This window comes from Muntiacus reevesi, chromosome 10 (genome assembly GCF_963930625.1).
Source record: "Muntiacus reevesi chromosome 10, mMunRee1.1, whole genome shotgun sequence".
Taxonomy (NCBI): Eukaryota; Metazoa; Chordata; class Mammalia; order Artiodactyla; family Cervidae; genus Muntiacus; species Muntiacus reevesi.
The window spans coordinates 25,744,155-25,756,588 of NC_089258.1; the positions used below are offsets into that span (position 1 = coordinate 25,744,155).

The following is a 12,434-nucleotide window of genomic DNA, read 5'->3' on the forward strand; positions in this document are numbered from 1 at the left end:
TCCCCAGCACTTCCTATTTAATTTTTGTGTAATATTCTTACCTTCTCCACACACAACAGGTAGCATGTCCTGTTGGAACTTCAGTTTCTAAAAATGATGTAGTTTTAGATACAAAAACATTCATCACTATATATCATTTCTTATTTCATTCCAGTATCTTACCATCTTCTTTGTATCCAAATATAAGTTCAATTTGACCTAAGTGTCAGGGATTACTACCATGTCTTTCCATCAGATACAGTCAATTCTAATTTTCATGTCAATGATTTTACCTGGCTAGCAGCTCTAAATTTGTCCTTCCCAAAGGGTGTAGAATCAGAAGATTTGTTTCCTGAGTTACAGCTTAATTAAATTATATTAGCAACTTTGTTTTAATTGCTTCTAAGGGACTTCATCCCCAAAGTACTAGAAACTTTCTAAATTCTACTCAAACCAGACTGTGAACTTTAAATTGCTTTTGGGATTAAAAACATCCTCAAAGCAGCAAAGATCTTAAGTTGTTTTGATACTCCACTGGCTGATCCTTTAAGGGATCCTTTACTAGTGAAGTAAATGACTGTAAAAAGCTCTAGCTTTCATTTTACTGAAAGTTAGTTCTCTTTTGCTAATGGTCAGTTGCCTTTTTTCCCACAATGTAGAAATGGCAGCTACTTGATACTAATGAAAAAAATGATAAACAAATACTTCTTCTTTTAGTTGTTTTACTGAATTTTACTGAACTTACTGGGTTGAAATTTATGAGACTAGCAATTTCATAAAAACATAAGTCGACCTCTGTTTCTGTTTTAATGTAGAAATGCTGATACAAGTAACTATAACATATTGCTAATGCTTAAGAATATTTAAGCATGACTCACCTCTCTTTATTATAGGTTTTCTGAATATGCAATGAGAGGATCATCAGCAGAGCAGCTCTTTGAGGAGTTAAGCTGCTATATTTCTGTGGAGGGAGAAGCTAATCTATATTTTCTCAAACATGGAGGTAAAAGAGTAAATTCCCTGTCCCTTAAATCTTTCAGTTCATATATGTATATTTTTTTGTTTTGACTGGAGATTATGACAGATGCACTAAAGTTTTCTGAGATCAATTTGTTATTCTTTATCTGGCAGGACAATAGAGTTACCTAGATGTCCCAATTTGTACCAAAAGAGACTAAGAAGAATAATTGTATATAAAATATTTTCTTTTGTAGTTATTACTAATGCCTTAATTAATATTTTAGGATATTATTTGTATACATTTCACCTCAAATTAGAAATTACCAAACATCCCTTTGCTAAAGATGTATCTTTTCAGTTTGTTTTTCTAGTCGCACTCTATTTTCAGCTGAGGTTATACTACTGTTGAAGCAGGATTACAAATACCATTTTATTTTAGTAGTTGTAAAACAATTATTTTTGTTACAGATAACATTAGTTGTATTCTGGAATGTTTGATCAAAATGTTATGGTGACATTGCATTCAAAATAATTTCAAACTCATAATGTGAGACAAAATTCTAACCCAGCTGTATTTGTTCTGAATCTCTTCTAAAAAGGGCACATTTTTTTTCCTTTGAATTTAAGCCTTCTTCATGAGTTCTGAAAGTCTAACTGATTTTAGCTTAGAGAATTTAGCATATTCTTATGCTATCTGTGTATCCAATTATAGGTCCACATTGCCCATAAAGGAAGCCACTTAAGGATGCAAACAACTCTTACAAACACTGCGATAACAGATCCACATGTATTCCAACTGCTGCAGAATTTCTTTTGTTGAAAGAAAATGGGAAAAACCATTAGTTAATGGAAAGACCATTAATATGGGAAAGACCAATCAGTCTTCTGTTACAGAATTTGTCCTACTGGGGCTTTCTGGCTACCCAGAGCTTGAAGCCATTTATTTTGTGCTGGTGTTATTTATGTACCTGGTTATCCTGCTGGGAAATGGTGTCATCATCATTGTAAATGTCTGTGACTCTCGCCTGCATACCCCCATGTACTTTTTCCTCAGTAACTTATCATTCTTGGATATTTGCTACACCAGTTCTTCTATCCCCATATTTCTCAGCAGCTTCTTAACTTCAAGGAAGACCATTTCCTTCTCTGGATGTGGAGTACAAATGTTTCTCTCCTTTGCTATGGGAGCCACGGAGTGTGTCCTTCTAAGCATGATGGCATTTGACCGCTATGTGGCCATCTGCAACCCTCTGAGATACCCCATCATTATGAGCAAGAATTCGTATGTGCCTATGGCTGCAGGGTCCTGGATTGCAGGGGGTGTCAATTCTCTGTTACAAACCTCTCTTGCAATGCGGCTTCCTTTCTGTGGGGATAATGTCATTAATCATTTTACTTGTGAAATCTTGGCTGTCTTAAAATTGGCCTGTGCTGATATTTCCATAAATGTTATTAGCATGGTTGTTGCTAATATGATTTTTCTTGTGATCCCAGTACTTTTTATTTTCATTTCCTATGTTTTTATTCTCTCCACCATCCTGAGGATTCCTTCTTCAGAGGGAAGGCGCAAAGCCTTCTCTACCTGCTCTGCCCACTTAACAGTGGTGATTATATTCTATGGAACCATCCTCTTCATGTATGCAAAGCCCAAGGCTAAAGATTCCTCTGGTGCAGACAAAGTCCAAGTCACAGACAAAATCATCTCTCTCTTCTATGGAGTCGTGACTCCTATGCTCAATCCCCTCATCTACAGTTTGAGGAACAAAGATGTGAAGGCAGCTGTGAAGAATATACTCTGTCAGAAATGCTTCTCAGGGGGAAAGTGAATGTTGCTTTAAAAAATTCATTTACTCTGAATGCAGGACTAGTTCTCACCTGGAAGTTCCAAAATAAATGTAAGGATTGGTACACCACTGATTCTTGAAATTCTCATTTTTCTGTTCCTAGGGTCTAAATGTGAGAGAAATCTAAGGCCTGCGTTCTTCATGACCCTCTTAAAGAGAAAAGGGAAAGAAATCTATAGGTAGAAAAGATTCTCATCCAAACCACAGTTAGTTTAAATCTAAACTGATGAGTTAGTTCTATAATCTTATGTAAACAGAAGTAGCATTTAACTAGTTTAACCTCTTATCTTCTATGTGCATCAATTTTCTAGTTTCAAAACTTTCCTAGGAAAGTAAAGTACAAAGTACCTTTTAAGGGTCAGAGTGGTAATAAATTCAACACTAAATGATTCATAATGGGGTAATGTTTGACCTTAGAGAGGGATGACCACTTTTTGATGTTAGATACCTGGGTGTGTATATATCATAGGAAAGAGTAGAAAAATGATGCTATCTTTCCTAGGGTTGATATTCTCTTGCCTGCAATCCGGCAAGCATACTTCTGTACAGAGTTGTCTGAAGGAATGTGAGACTTTGTGCATACATCCCAACTGATGAGGAAATTTGGCCTATTTTTGTTTCAACAGATGAGCAGTGGCGACTTTGAGTGAAAATGATAATTACTGTTAAGTGACATAAAAATTAGTTTCTGAAGACCTTGGTTGTACAGTTCTCTGGGAACTTTGTAATAATGGATTTAAAGTGTCACAGAATAGGTGTTTTTACTGTTACATGAGGTATGTTCCTTCTATGCCTACTTTCTGGAGAGTTTCTATCATAAATGGAAGTTGAATTTTGTCACAGGGTTTCTCTGCATCTATTGAGATAATCATTGGGTTTCTATCTTTCAATCTGTTACTACAGTGTATCACATTGACTGATTTGCAAATATTGAAGAATCCTTGCATCCCTGGGATAAGGCCCACTCAGTCATGATGTATGATCTTTTTAATATGTTGTTGGATTCTGTTTGCTAGAATTTTGTTGCGGATTTTTGCATCTATATTCATCAGTGATATTGGCCTGTAGTTTTTTGTTGTTGCTGTTTTTTGGTGGCATCTTTGTCTGATTTTGGTATTAGGGTGATGGTGGCCTCATAGAATGAGCTTGGCACTTTACCTTCTTCTGCAATTTTCTAGAAGAGTTTCAGTAGGATAGGTGTTTGCTCTTCTCTACACTGAGGTCTTTTCTTATGAGTCAGTTCTTTGCATCAGGCGGTCAGAGTATTGGAGCTTCAGCTTCTGCATCAGTCCTTACAATGAATATTTAGGACTAATTTCCCTTAGGATGGACTGGTTGGATCTCCTGCAGTCCAAGGGACTCTCAAGAGTCTTCTTCAACACCACAGTTCAAAAGCATCAATTCGTCAGCTCTCAGCTTTCTTTATGGTCCAGTTCTCACATCCCTACCAGACTACTGGAAAAAAACATAGCTTTGACTAGATGGACCTTTGTTGGCAAAGCAATGTCTCTGATTTTTAATATGCTGTCTAGGTTGGTCAAAGTTTTTTCTCCAAGGAACAAGAGTCCTTCAATTTCAAGGCTGCAGTTACCATCTGCAGTGATTTTGGAATCCAAAAATATAAAGTCTCACTGGTTCCATCATTTCCCCATCTATTTGTCATGAAGTGATGGGACCAGATGCCATGATTTTCATTTTTTCAACGGTGAATTTTAAGCCAGTTTTTCACTCTCCTCTTTCACTTTCATCAAGAGGTTCTTTAGTTCTTCTTCACTTTATGCCAGAAGGGTGATGTCATCTGTATATCTGAGGCTATTGATATTTCTCCTGGCAATCTTGGTTCCAGCTTGTGCTTCTTCCAGCCTGCCATTTCGCATGATGTACTCTGCATATAAGTTAAATAAGCAGGGTGACAATATACAGCCTTGATGTATTTCCCAATTTGGAATCAGTCTGTTGTTCCATGTCCAGTTCTAACTGTTGCTTCTTGACCTGTATAGAGGTTTCTCAAGAAGCAGGTAATATCATCTGGTATAATGCAAGTTAAAGTGATTTTTTCATTATAAATTTAAATTTCCCTGAGTTATGTCTTTATCTGAACTCTGCAGGTAGTATGGACACATAGTGATGGAGAATTACTCTACTACATCGGAATTCTATCTCATGGGGCTTTCCCAAAACCCAGACTTCCAGTTTTCTTTGTCATGTTCTGCCTCATCATGTGCTAAATAACTTCAGTTGTGTCTGACTCTTTACAACCCTATGGACTGCAGCCCGCCAGGCTCCTGTCCATGGGATTCTCCTGGCAAGAATTCTGGAGTGAGTTGCCATGCCCTTCTTTGGGATATTCCCAACTCAGGGATAAAAATCACATCTCTTACATCTAACCTGCATCAGCAGGCAGGTTCTTTACCACTAGCGCCACCTGGGAAGCCCCCATCATTCACTCTGTGTCTCACTCTCTGTAACACACTCTCTCTTTCCCCTTCTTCTCTCCTCCCTCCTTCTTAAAACTTTCTCTTTCTTCTCTCTCATTTTTATCTTCTTTCTTGGTCTCCTTGAAATATTTACTGTTTTGTTCTATCCAGCATCCCATCTTATCAAAGAATGCACCTTTTCATGTCAAGGAATCAACTGTCTCCCAATCTCAGTCCATATTTTGCCGGGTAGGCCTGATCACTCTACACTATCTGGATTGAAGGATAATCATGAAACACAAATTGGGTCAATGAAAAATAAACATCCTCCCTTGCCACAGTTATTTATTCAGGACAACATGTGATGTAAGCCATGCTCATCAGTCTTCATTGCTGGAATGTTGTCTGAGTATCTAAAAAGAATCACTCTTTTATTCATGGATAAGCTGGGTTTTCTCCTGCTTATCTTTATTAGTATGTGAGGAGAGCCAGAGTAAGAATGAATCACCCAAAAGGAAAGTAGGCTGAGGGAAGGAACTAGAGTGTGCTTGATGTCAATATTAATCCTGGAAAGCTGGGTCTAAAAACTGCCATACATAGACTTCTCAGTTATGCAGCCAATAAAGTTCTTTTAAATAAGAGTCTGAATAGATTTTCATTACTTAAAACTATCTATACTCTGATTAATACATTCTCTCACTTTATGTCACCCACTCCCTCTGCCTCACTAGCTCCCAGCTCCAATTTTCCTCTGTATATTCCTTTTTCCTAATGTTTTCTAATATGATCTGTCCCTTGGTCATTTAGTGAGTCTCTCTTTCCATCACTTTCTCACTTTTGTTTGGTCATTTTTTCATTGTCACAGAAACTTTTCATTTTTAGTAATCACAGATAGTCCAAAATCCTCTAGCATTCAGGAGTCACCTTTTCCTTTAGTAACTAAATTACAATAATGTAATCTCTTTTTTGCAAGAAAGCACACATTTTACTAGCTCTTGGAAATTTTTTCTCCAGACTGTTCTATTGTACTTCTCCATCATTTTTCTCTGACAATCTTATAACTACTTTTCTTTTGTATTTAAGCTGTCTACAATTTATTTTGTCCCCCAAAGAGTGTATACAAGTACTGCTATAAACACACACACATTCAAGAGGCTGTCATGTTTAACCAATCTCTTTGCTTGAGAACAAACTTAAGTGATGCAGTTTTTTAAAGAAGAGCTTAATATGGAATATCACTATTCCCCATACCTGCTATATGGTTCTAGGTATTTTTGCCATTTGAATCTTTGCTATAGATATTATATTTTTGCTAAAACATTTCTTCTGCATAATCAATTGGCTATAAGGCAATTCTACCATAGAAAATGAAATAACAAAAAATAAGAGGAATATAAACATAGCATACATAAACACAAAATATGAGAATGAATATAAAAATTTTTTAAATTGCATTGTAAAATATAACATATTTGAACACATTTAAAACGTGTGTAGTCATGCCAATACTGTGGAAATAACATATTTTATTTTGTGAGTTGTACCTAAGCTTCTGTCTTCCAAGTCTTTCATTCATAGCATTTAATACACTCTTTTCTTATTTTATTTCCTTGTTCAGCACTGCACTTTTTATTTTTCACTAAAATTCTTTCCTCCATTGAGAGAAAAATTAGTTTCCAAACACTAGGGTGCACATTTGTAATTGCACTTTGTATTGTGTTGTGAAAGCCTCTACACACCGCTCTTTTTTTATAGCATATTTTCATGTCTGTTTACAGATGTTCCAAAGTGCTATGGAAAATATGGGTTCATGTCTGTGCCTTTGAGGCTCTCAGCCAAAATATATAAGAAACCACTACAACACAATAATAAAACACACACACACACACACACACACAAACAATCCAATTTTAAAATGAGTAAAAATAATGGATAATCATTTCCTCCAAAGAAGACATACAAATGGCTAACAGGTATATGAAAAAGTGCTCACCATCACTAATCAACAGTGAAATGCAAATTAAAAACACAATGAGATATCACCTCACAACTGCTAAAATAGTTATTAATCAAATAAGCATAGGATAATGAGTTTTGGCATGGTTGTGATAAACAGGGGACCCTTATACACACTTGATGGAAGTGTAAATTGGGGTAGCATCTATAAAAAATGATACAGAGATTTCCCCAAAAAATAAAAAACAGTACTACCATTCCATCCAGCAATCCTATTTCTGGGTATATATCCAAAGGAATTGAAACCTGCATCTCATAACAGTATCTGCATTTCTATGTTCATTGAAGCATCATTCATAATAGCCAAAATATGGAAACAACCTACATGTCCATCAACAGATGAAATGATAAAGAAAAGGTGATATATACATACAGTGGAGTATTGCACAGGCTTTCAAAAGAAGAAAGAAATCCTGCCTTTTGTAAAAACACCAATGGATCTGGAAGATACTATGTTAAGTGAAATAAGCCAGACACAGAAAGACAAATACTATGTAATCTAAAGCAGTCAAATACATAGAAGCAAAGAGTAAAATGGTTGCTACCAGGAACTGCAGGAAGGAGGAAATGAGAAGGTATCAATCTAATGATATAGTTTCATTTACACAGAATTAACAAGTAATAGAGATCCACTGTACAAAATAGGGCCTACAAGTAAAAATACCATCTTGTTGCTGCTTAGTCATTCAGTCATGTCTGACTCTTTTCAACCCCTTGAACTGTATGTAGCCTGCCAGGCTCCTCTGTCCATGGGATTTCCCAGGCAAGAATAATGGAGAGGGTTGTCATTTTCTTCTCCAGGGGATCTTCTAGACATAGGGATCAAACCCTTGTCTCCTGTTTGGAAGGCAGATTCTTTACCACTGAGCCACCTGGGAAGCCTGTTGAAACTAAAAGTTTTGCTGAATGGGTTAAAATTTGTGTTAAGTGCTCTTACCACAAAAGGAAAAAGAAAAAAAGCCAAAAGGGGCAGAAGAAAACTGCAGGTGATGAATAAGTTTAGGGTATTGATAGTGATGTTTTTAGTTTTATGAGTATATACTGATTTCCAAATACATTAAGATGTACAAATTAAATATTTAAAGCTTTTTATGTGTCAATCATACTTCACTAAAGCAGTAAAAAAAAAATGTTTTTAATTCTTAAAATCACCTCAAAGTTATCCAAAATCTAGATCCTATACAATTCTTCAGCTTCATCTTTCAGCCAATTTTTACCTCTCCCCACTACTCTGCATCATGTGTTCTAGCAAAGCTACACTTCTTTTCATTTTTTAAATTAAACTTCTTTTAAGTGATAGAACATTCTGTCTCTCTCTCCCCCTCCCTCTTCCTCCCTCCCTTCCTTCCTTCCTCTTTCTCTCATGATGAAGCTCTTTTTATATCAAAATCTAAGTGCTAGGACTCTAGGCAGTGTATTCTTTCATGATCCATTATTGTTTGATTGGATTTTTTGGCTTTGGGTGATTAATAATTGATATAATTCTACTGCTGGAAAGAGCTGTAGTCTGGAACAACTCTTTCCAACTCTGGAAAGAATTGGAGTCTGAGCTGAAAGTCAGTTTCCAATTTCACACTGACATTCTACTTTCTGTGTTATACCACTGACACCCTCACTGATAAAAGAAATTCAGATCACATGTATTTAGAATGTAATAGTAAAATAAAACAAAAGATACACTATATTTGCAAAACTAGAAGTTAGAATCACTTTACCATGCTGTCCCGTGGCAAGACCATTCCGAAAGATTTAAGAAATTTAAAAGGTGATATGGCGATAAGAATCTTGATTTGTGATTATATAAATTATATAAATATTTCTGACCAAAAAAAAGTTATCAAGTTTGTACCTTATATAAGAAAAATCTAAATGTCTTGTAATTATAAAAATAAATGATAATATATGGTGACAAATACTCAGGCCTTGAAATATCAACATGATTAGATAAAACTTGGTAACTCTTTGAGGCATTTAGATGAAAATAGATAAATGTAACATCGAGGAATAAGCTAGTTCATTTTCTTCTTTTGAGGAAACAAGACAATATTTTGTGTGACTTACTAATTAAAAATTTCAAATATCTAAATTTATAAATTAAACAAAAAGACAAAGAATTGAACGATTTTTCATCACAACTACTCTTTATTAAAGAAACTACTCTTTATTAAGGCAATCTTCACAAAATTCCCTGAAATAGATTTTTTTTCCAATATTAAAAAATATTTTTTAAATCCAGGAAATCTGCCAAGTTAAACAAGATAACACTCTCATTGAGGCAAGAGCAGTTGAATTTTTAAAATATCATTATGAAGGTCCTTAAACTTCTTTTAGGAAAGAAGTTATCCTATTTGAAAAGAAAAAACTTTTAATAAATTGTTTATAACTGTAACAAGGGAGTAATGGAAAATAAAATTTTATGGTCCCTTTTAAATTTAGCTTCCTACACTGAAAGGTTATCTAGGTTTTATTGTTATTTCTGGGGGACAGGAAGAAAGAGAGAGGGAAGAAAGGAAAAGTATTAGAAGACTTACCAAAATTAAACTCTAAGTAATGAGAAGAAAGTAATCAATAAACTTCTTTCACAAGATATGTTTTCTGGTAACATCTTGCATCTGCTTTAAGCTACATAAACAGGAACTACTGATTCCCTGTGCTGCGCTCTACTTACTCACTCAGCCATGTCTGACTCTGTGATCCCACGGACTGTAGCCCACCAGGCTCCTCTGTCCGTGGGGATGCTCCAGGCAAGACTACTAGAGTGGGTTGCCATGCCCTCCTCCAGGGGATCTTCCCAACCCAGGGATCAAACCCAGGTCTCCCGCACTGTAGCAGATTCTTTACCATCTGAGCCACTAGGGAAGCCCAAGAATACTGGAGTGGGTAGCCTATCCCTTCTCCGGTGGATCTTCCTGACCCAGGAATTGAACTGGGGTCTCCTGCATTGCAGGTGGACTCTTTACCAGCTGAGCTACCAGGGAAGCCCTGGAAGATTGTACAGACCATAACAAAAGAATCTCGATTATTCCTGCATCATTTTTCTACAATTTCACACTCAATACCCATAAAACTACTTCTGATAATGCCATCCTTCTACATTCACATGACAGTCACCTATACAGACACATTTTGCTTTACTGTGCTTTGCTTTAGCACACTTTGGAGATATTACATTTTTTTTACAAATTGAAGTTTTGCAGCAACCCCATGCTGAGTAAGACTATTGGTGCCATTTTCCAGCATCATTTGCTCACACCATGTCTCTGTGTCACATTTTGGTAATTCTTGCAATATTTCCAACTTTTTCATTATTATTATTCATTATAGTGATCAGCGATCCTTGATGCTACAAATGGAACTGTTTGGGGGCATCATAAAACATACTCAAATAAGGCAGCCAACTTAATTGACATATGTGTATACTCTAACTGTTCTATTGACAGGTTGTTTCCCTGTCTCTCTTCCTCTCCTCTGGCATCCCTATTATCTGAGACACAATGATATCAAAATTAGGCCAACGAATAACCTTACACTGCCTCTAGTTTTCAAGTGAAAACTAGAAAACTAGCTTAAATCAATAGTTTTTTCTAGAAATCAAACTTTTTTCTAGAAAAACTAATTTTAGTGAAGAAGGCAAAAGCTAGGCCTCTTGCACTAGTTAACCAAGCTGGGAATGCAAAGAAAAAATTCTTTAAGGCAATTAAACAAGCTACTCCAGTGAGCATATGAATAGGTAACTAACTCACTGCAGACATGAAGAAAGTTTCCGTGGCCTGAACAGATCAAGCCCACAACATTCCTTTCAGCCAAAGCCTAATCCAGAGAAAGGCCCTAACTCTCCTTGACTCTATGAAGGCTAGGAGAGGTGAGGAAGATGCAGAAGAAAAGTTTGAAACTAGCAGAGGCTGTTTCATGAGGTCTAAGAAAGGAATTCATCTCGATAATACTAATTTTTTAAAAAGCACGAAGTGAAACTGCAAGTGCTGATGTAAATACAGCAAGTTACCCAGAAGAACTAGCTAAGCTAATTAACGATGGTGGCTACAGAAAACAACCTATTTTCAACACAGACAGAACACTCTTATAGTGGAAGAAGACACCATTTGCAATATTCATAGGTAGAGAGAAGTCGATGCTTGTCTTCAAAGTTTCAAAGGACAAGTTGATTCTCTTGTTAGCTGCTGCTAAGTCGCTTCAGTCATGTCTGACTCTGTGTGGCCCCAGAGATGGCAGCCCACCAGGCTCCTCTGCCCCTGGGATTCTCCAGGCAAGAATACTGCAGTGGGTTGCCATTTCCTTCTCCAGGGGATCTTTCTGACCCAGGAATCGAACCTTGGTCTCCTGCATTGGAGGCAGATTATTTGCTGACTGAGCTATGAGGCAAGCCCTCCACAATGGTGGTTGAAGCCCTATGCAAATGGTGGCTGAAGCCAATACTTATTTATAGTTTCAACAATTCTAGAGCCCTTACTGGAAAAAAAAAAGAGTGAAGTCACTCAGTTGTGTTCGACTCTTTGCGACCCCATGGACTGTAGCCTACCAGGCTCCTCTGTCCGTGGGATTCTCCAGGCAAGAATACTGGAGTGGATTGCCATTTCCTTCTCCAGGAGATCTTCCCAACCCAGGGATCGAACCCGGGTCTCCTGCATTGCAGGCAGACGCTTTACCATCTGAGCCACCAGGGAAGCTCATCTATTCTGCTTGTGTCCTATACATGGAACAACAAAGCCTGGATGATAGCATATCTGTGTACAATATGCTTATGAATATCTAAGACCACTGTTGAGACCTACTGTTCAGAAAAAGAGGTTTGCTTTCAAAATATTAAAGATATACAATGAATTTAATGCTGTTTTCATACCTGCTAACACAACATCCTGGAGCTGACAACCCACTCCAGTATTCTTGCCTAGAGAATCCCATGGACAGAGGGGCCTGGTGGGCTGCTATCCATAGGGTTGCCCAGAGTCGGACACAACTGAAGCAACTTAGCATGCATGCATGCACTGGGGAAGGAAATGGCAACCCACTCCAGTATTCTTGCCTGAAGAATCCCAGGGACAGAGGAGCCTGGTGGGCTGCCATTTATGGGGTCGCACAGAGTCAGACATGACTGAAGCAACTTAGCAACACAACATCCAGTCTGTAGTCCATGGATCAAGGAATCATTTTAATCTTCAAGTTGTATTATTTAAGGAACACATTTCATAAGGCTATATCT

General features: G+C 37.0%; 1 protein-coding gene and 1 non-coding gene across 2 annotated transcripts; one reads left to right on the forward strand and one right to left on the reverse strand.

Moving 5' to 3' along the window:
- Positions 1–1,802: 1,802 nt before the first annotated feature.
- On the forward strand, positions 1,803–2,765 carry LOC136176662 (olfactory receptor 13C7-like). The gene has a single exon (XM_065947130.1). It carries the CDS (start codon positions 1,803–1,805, stop codon positions 2,763–2,765), a length of 963 nt encoding a protein of 320 aa, XP_065803202.1.
- Positions 2,766–11,826: 9,061 nt separating this feature from the next.
- TRNAC-GCA (transfer RNA cysteine (anticodon GCA)) lies at positions 11,827–11,898 on the reverse strand. The gene has a single exon. It is a non-coding gene; the product is annotated as a tRNA-Cys (tRNA).
- Positions 11,899–12,434: the final 536 nt, after the last annotated feature.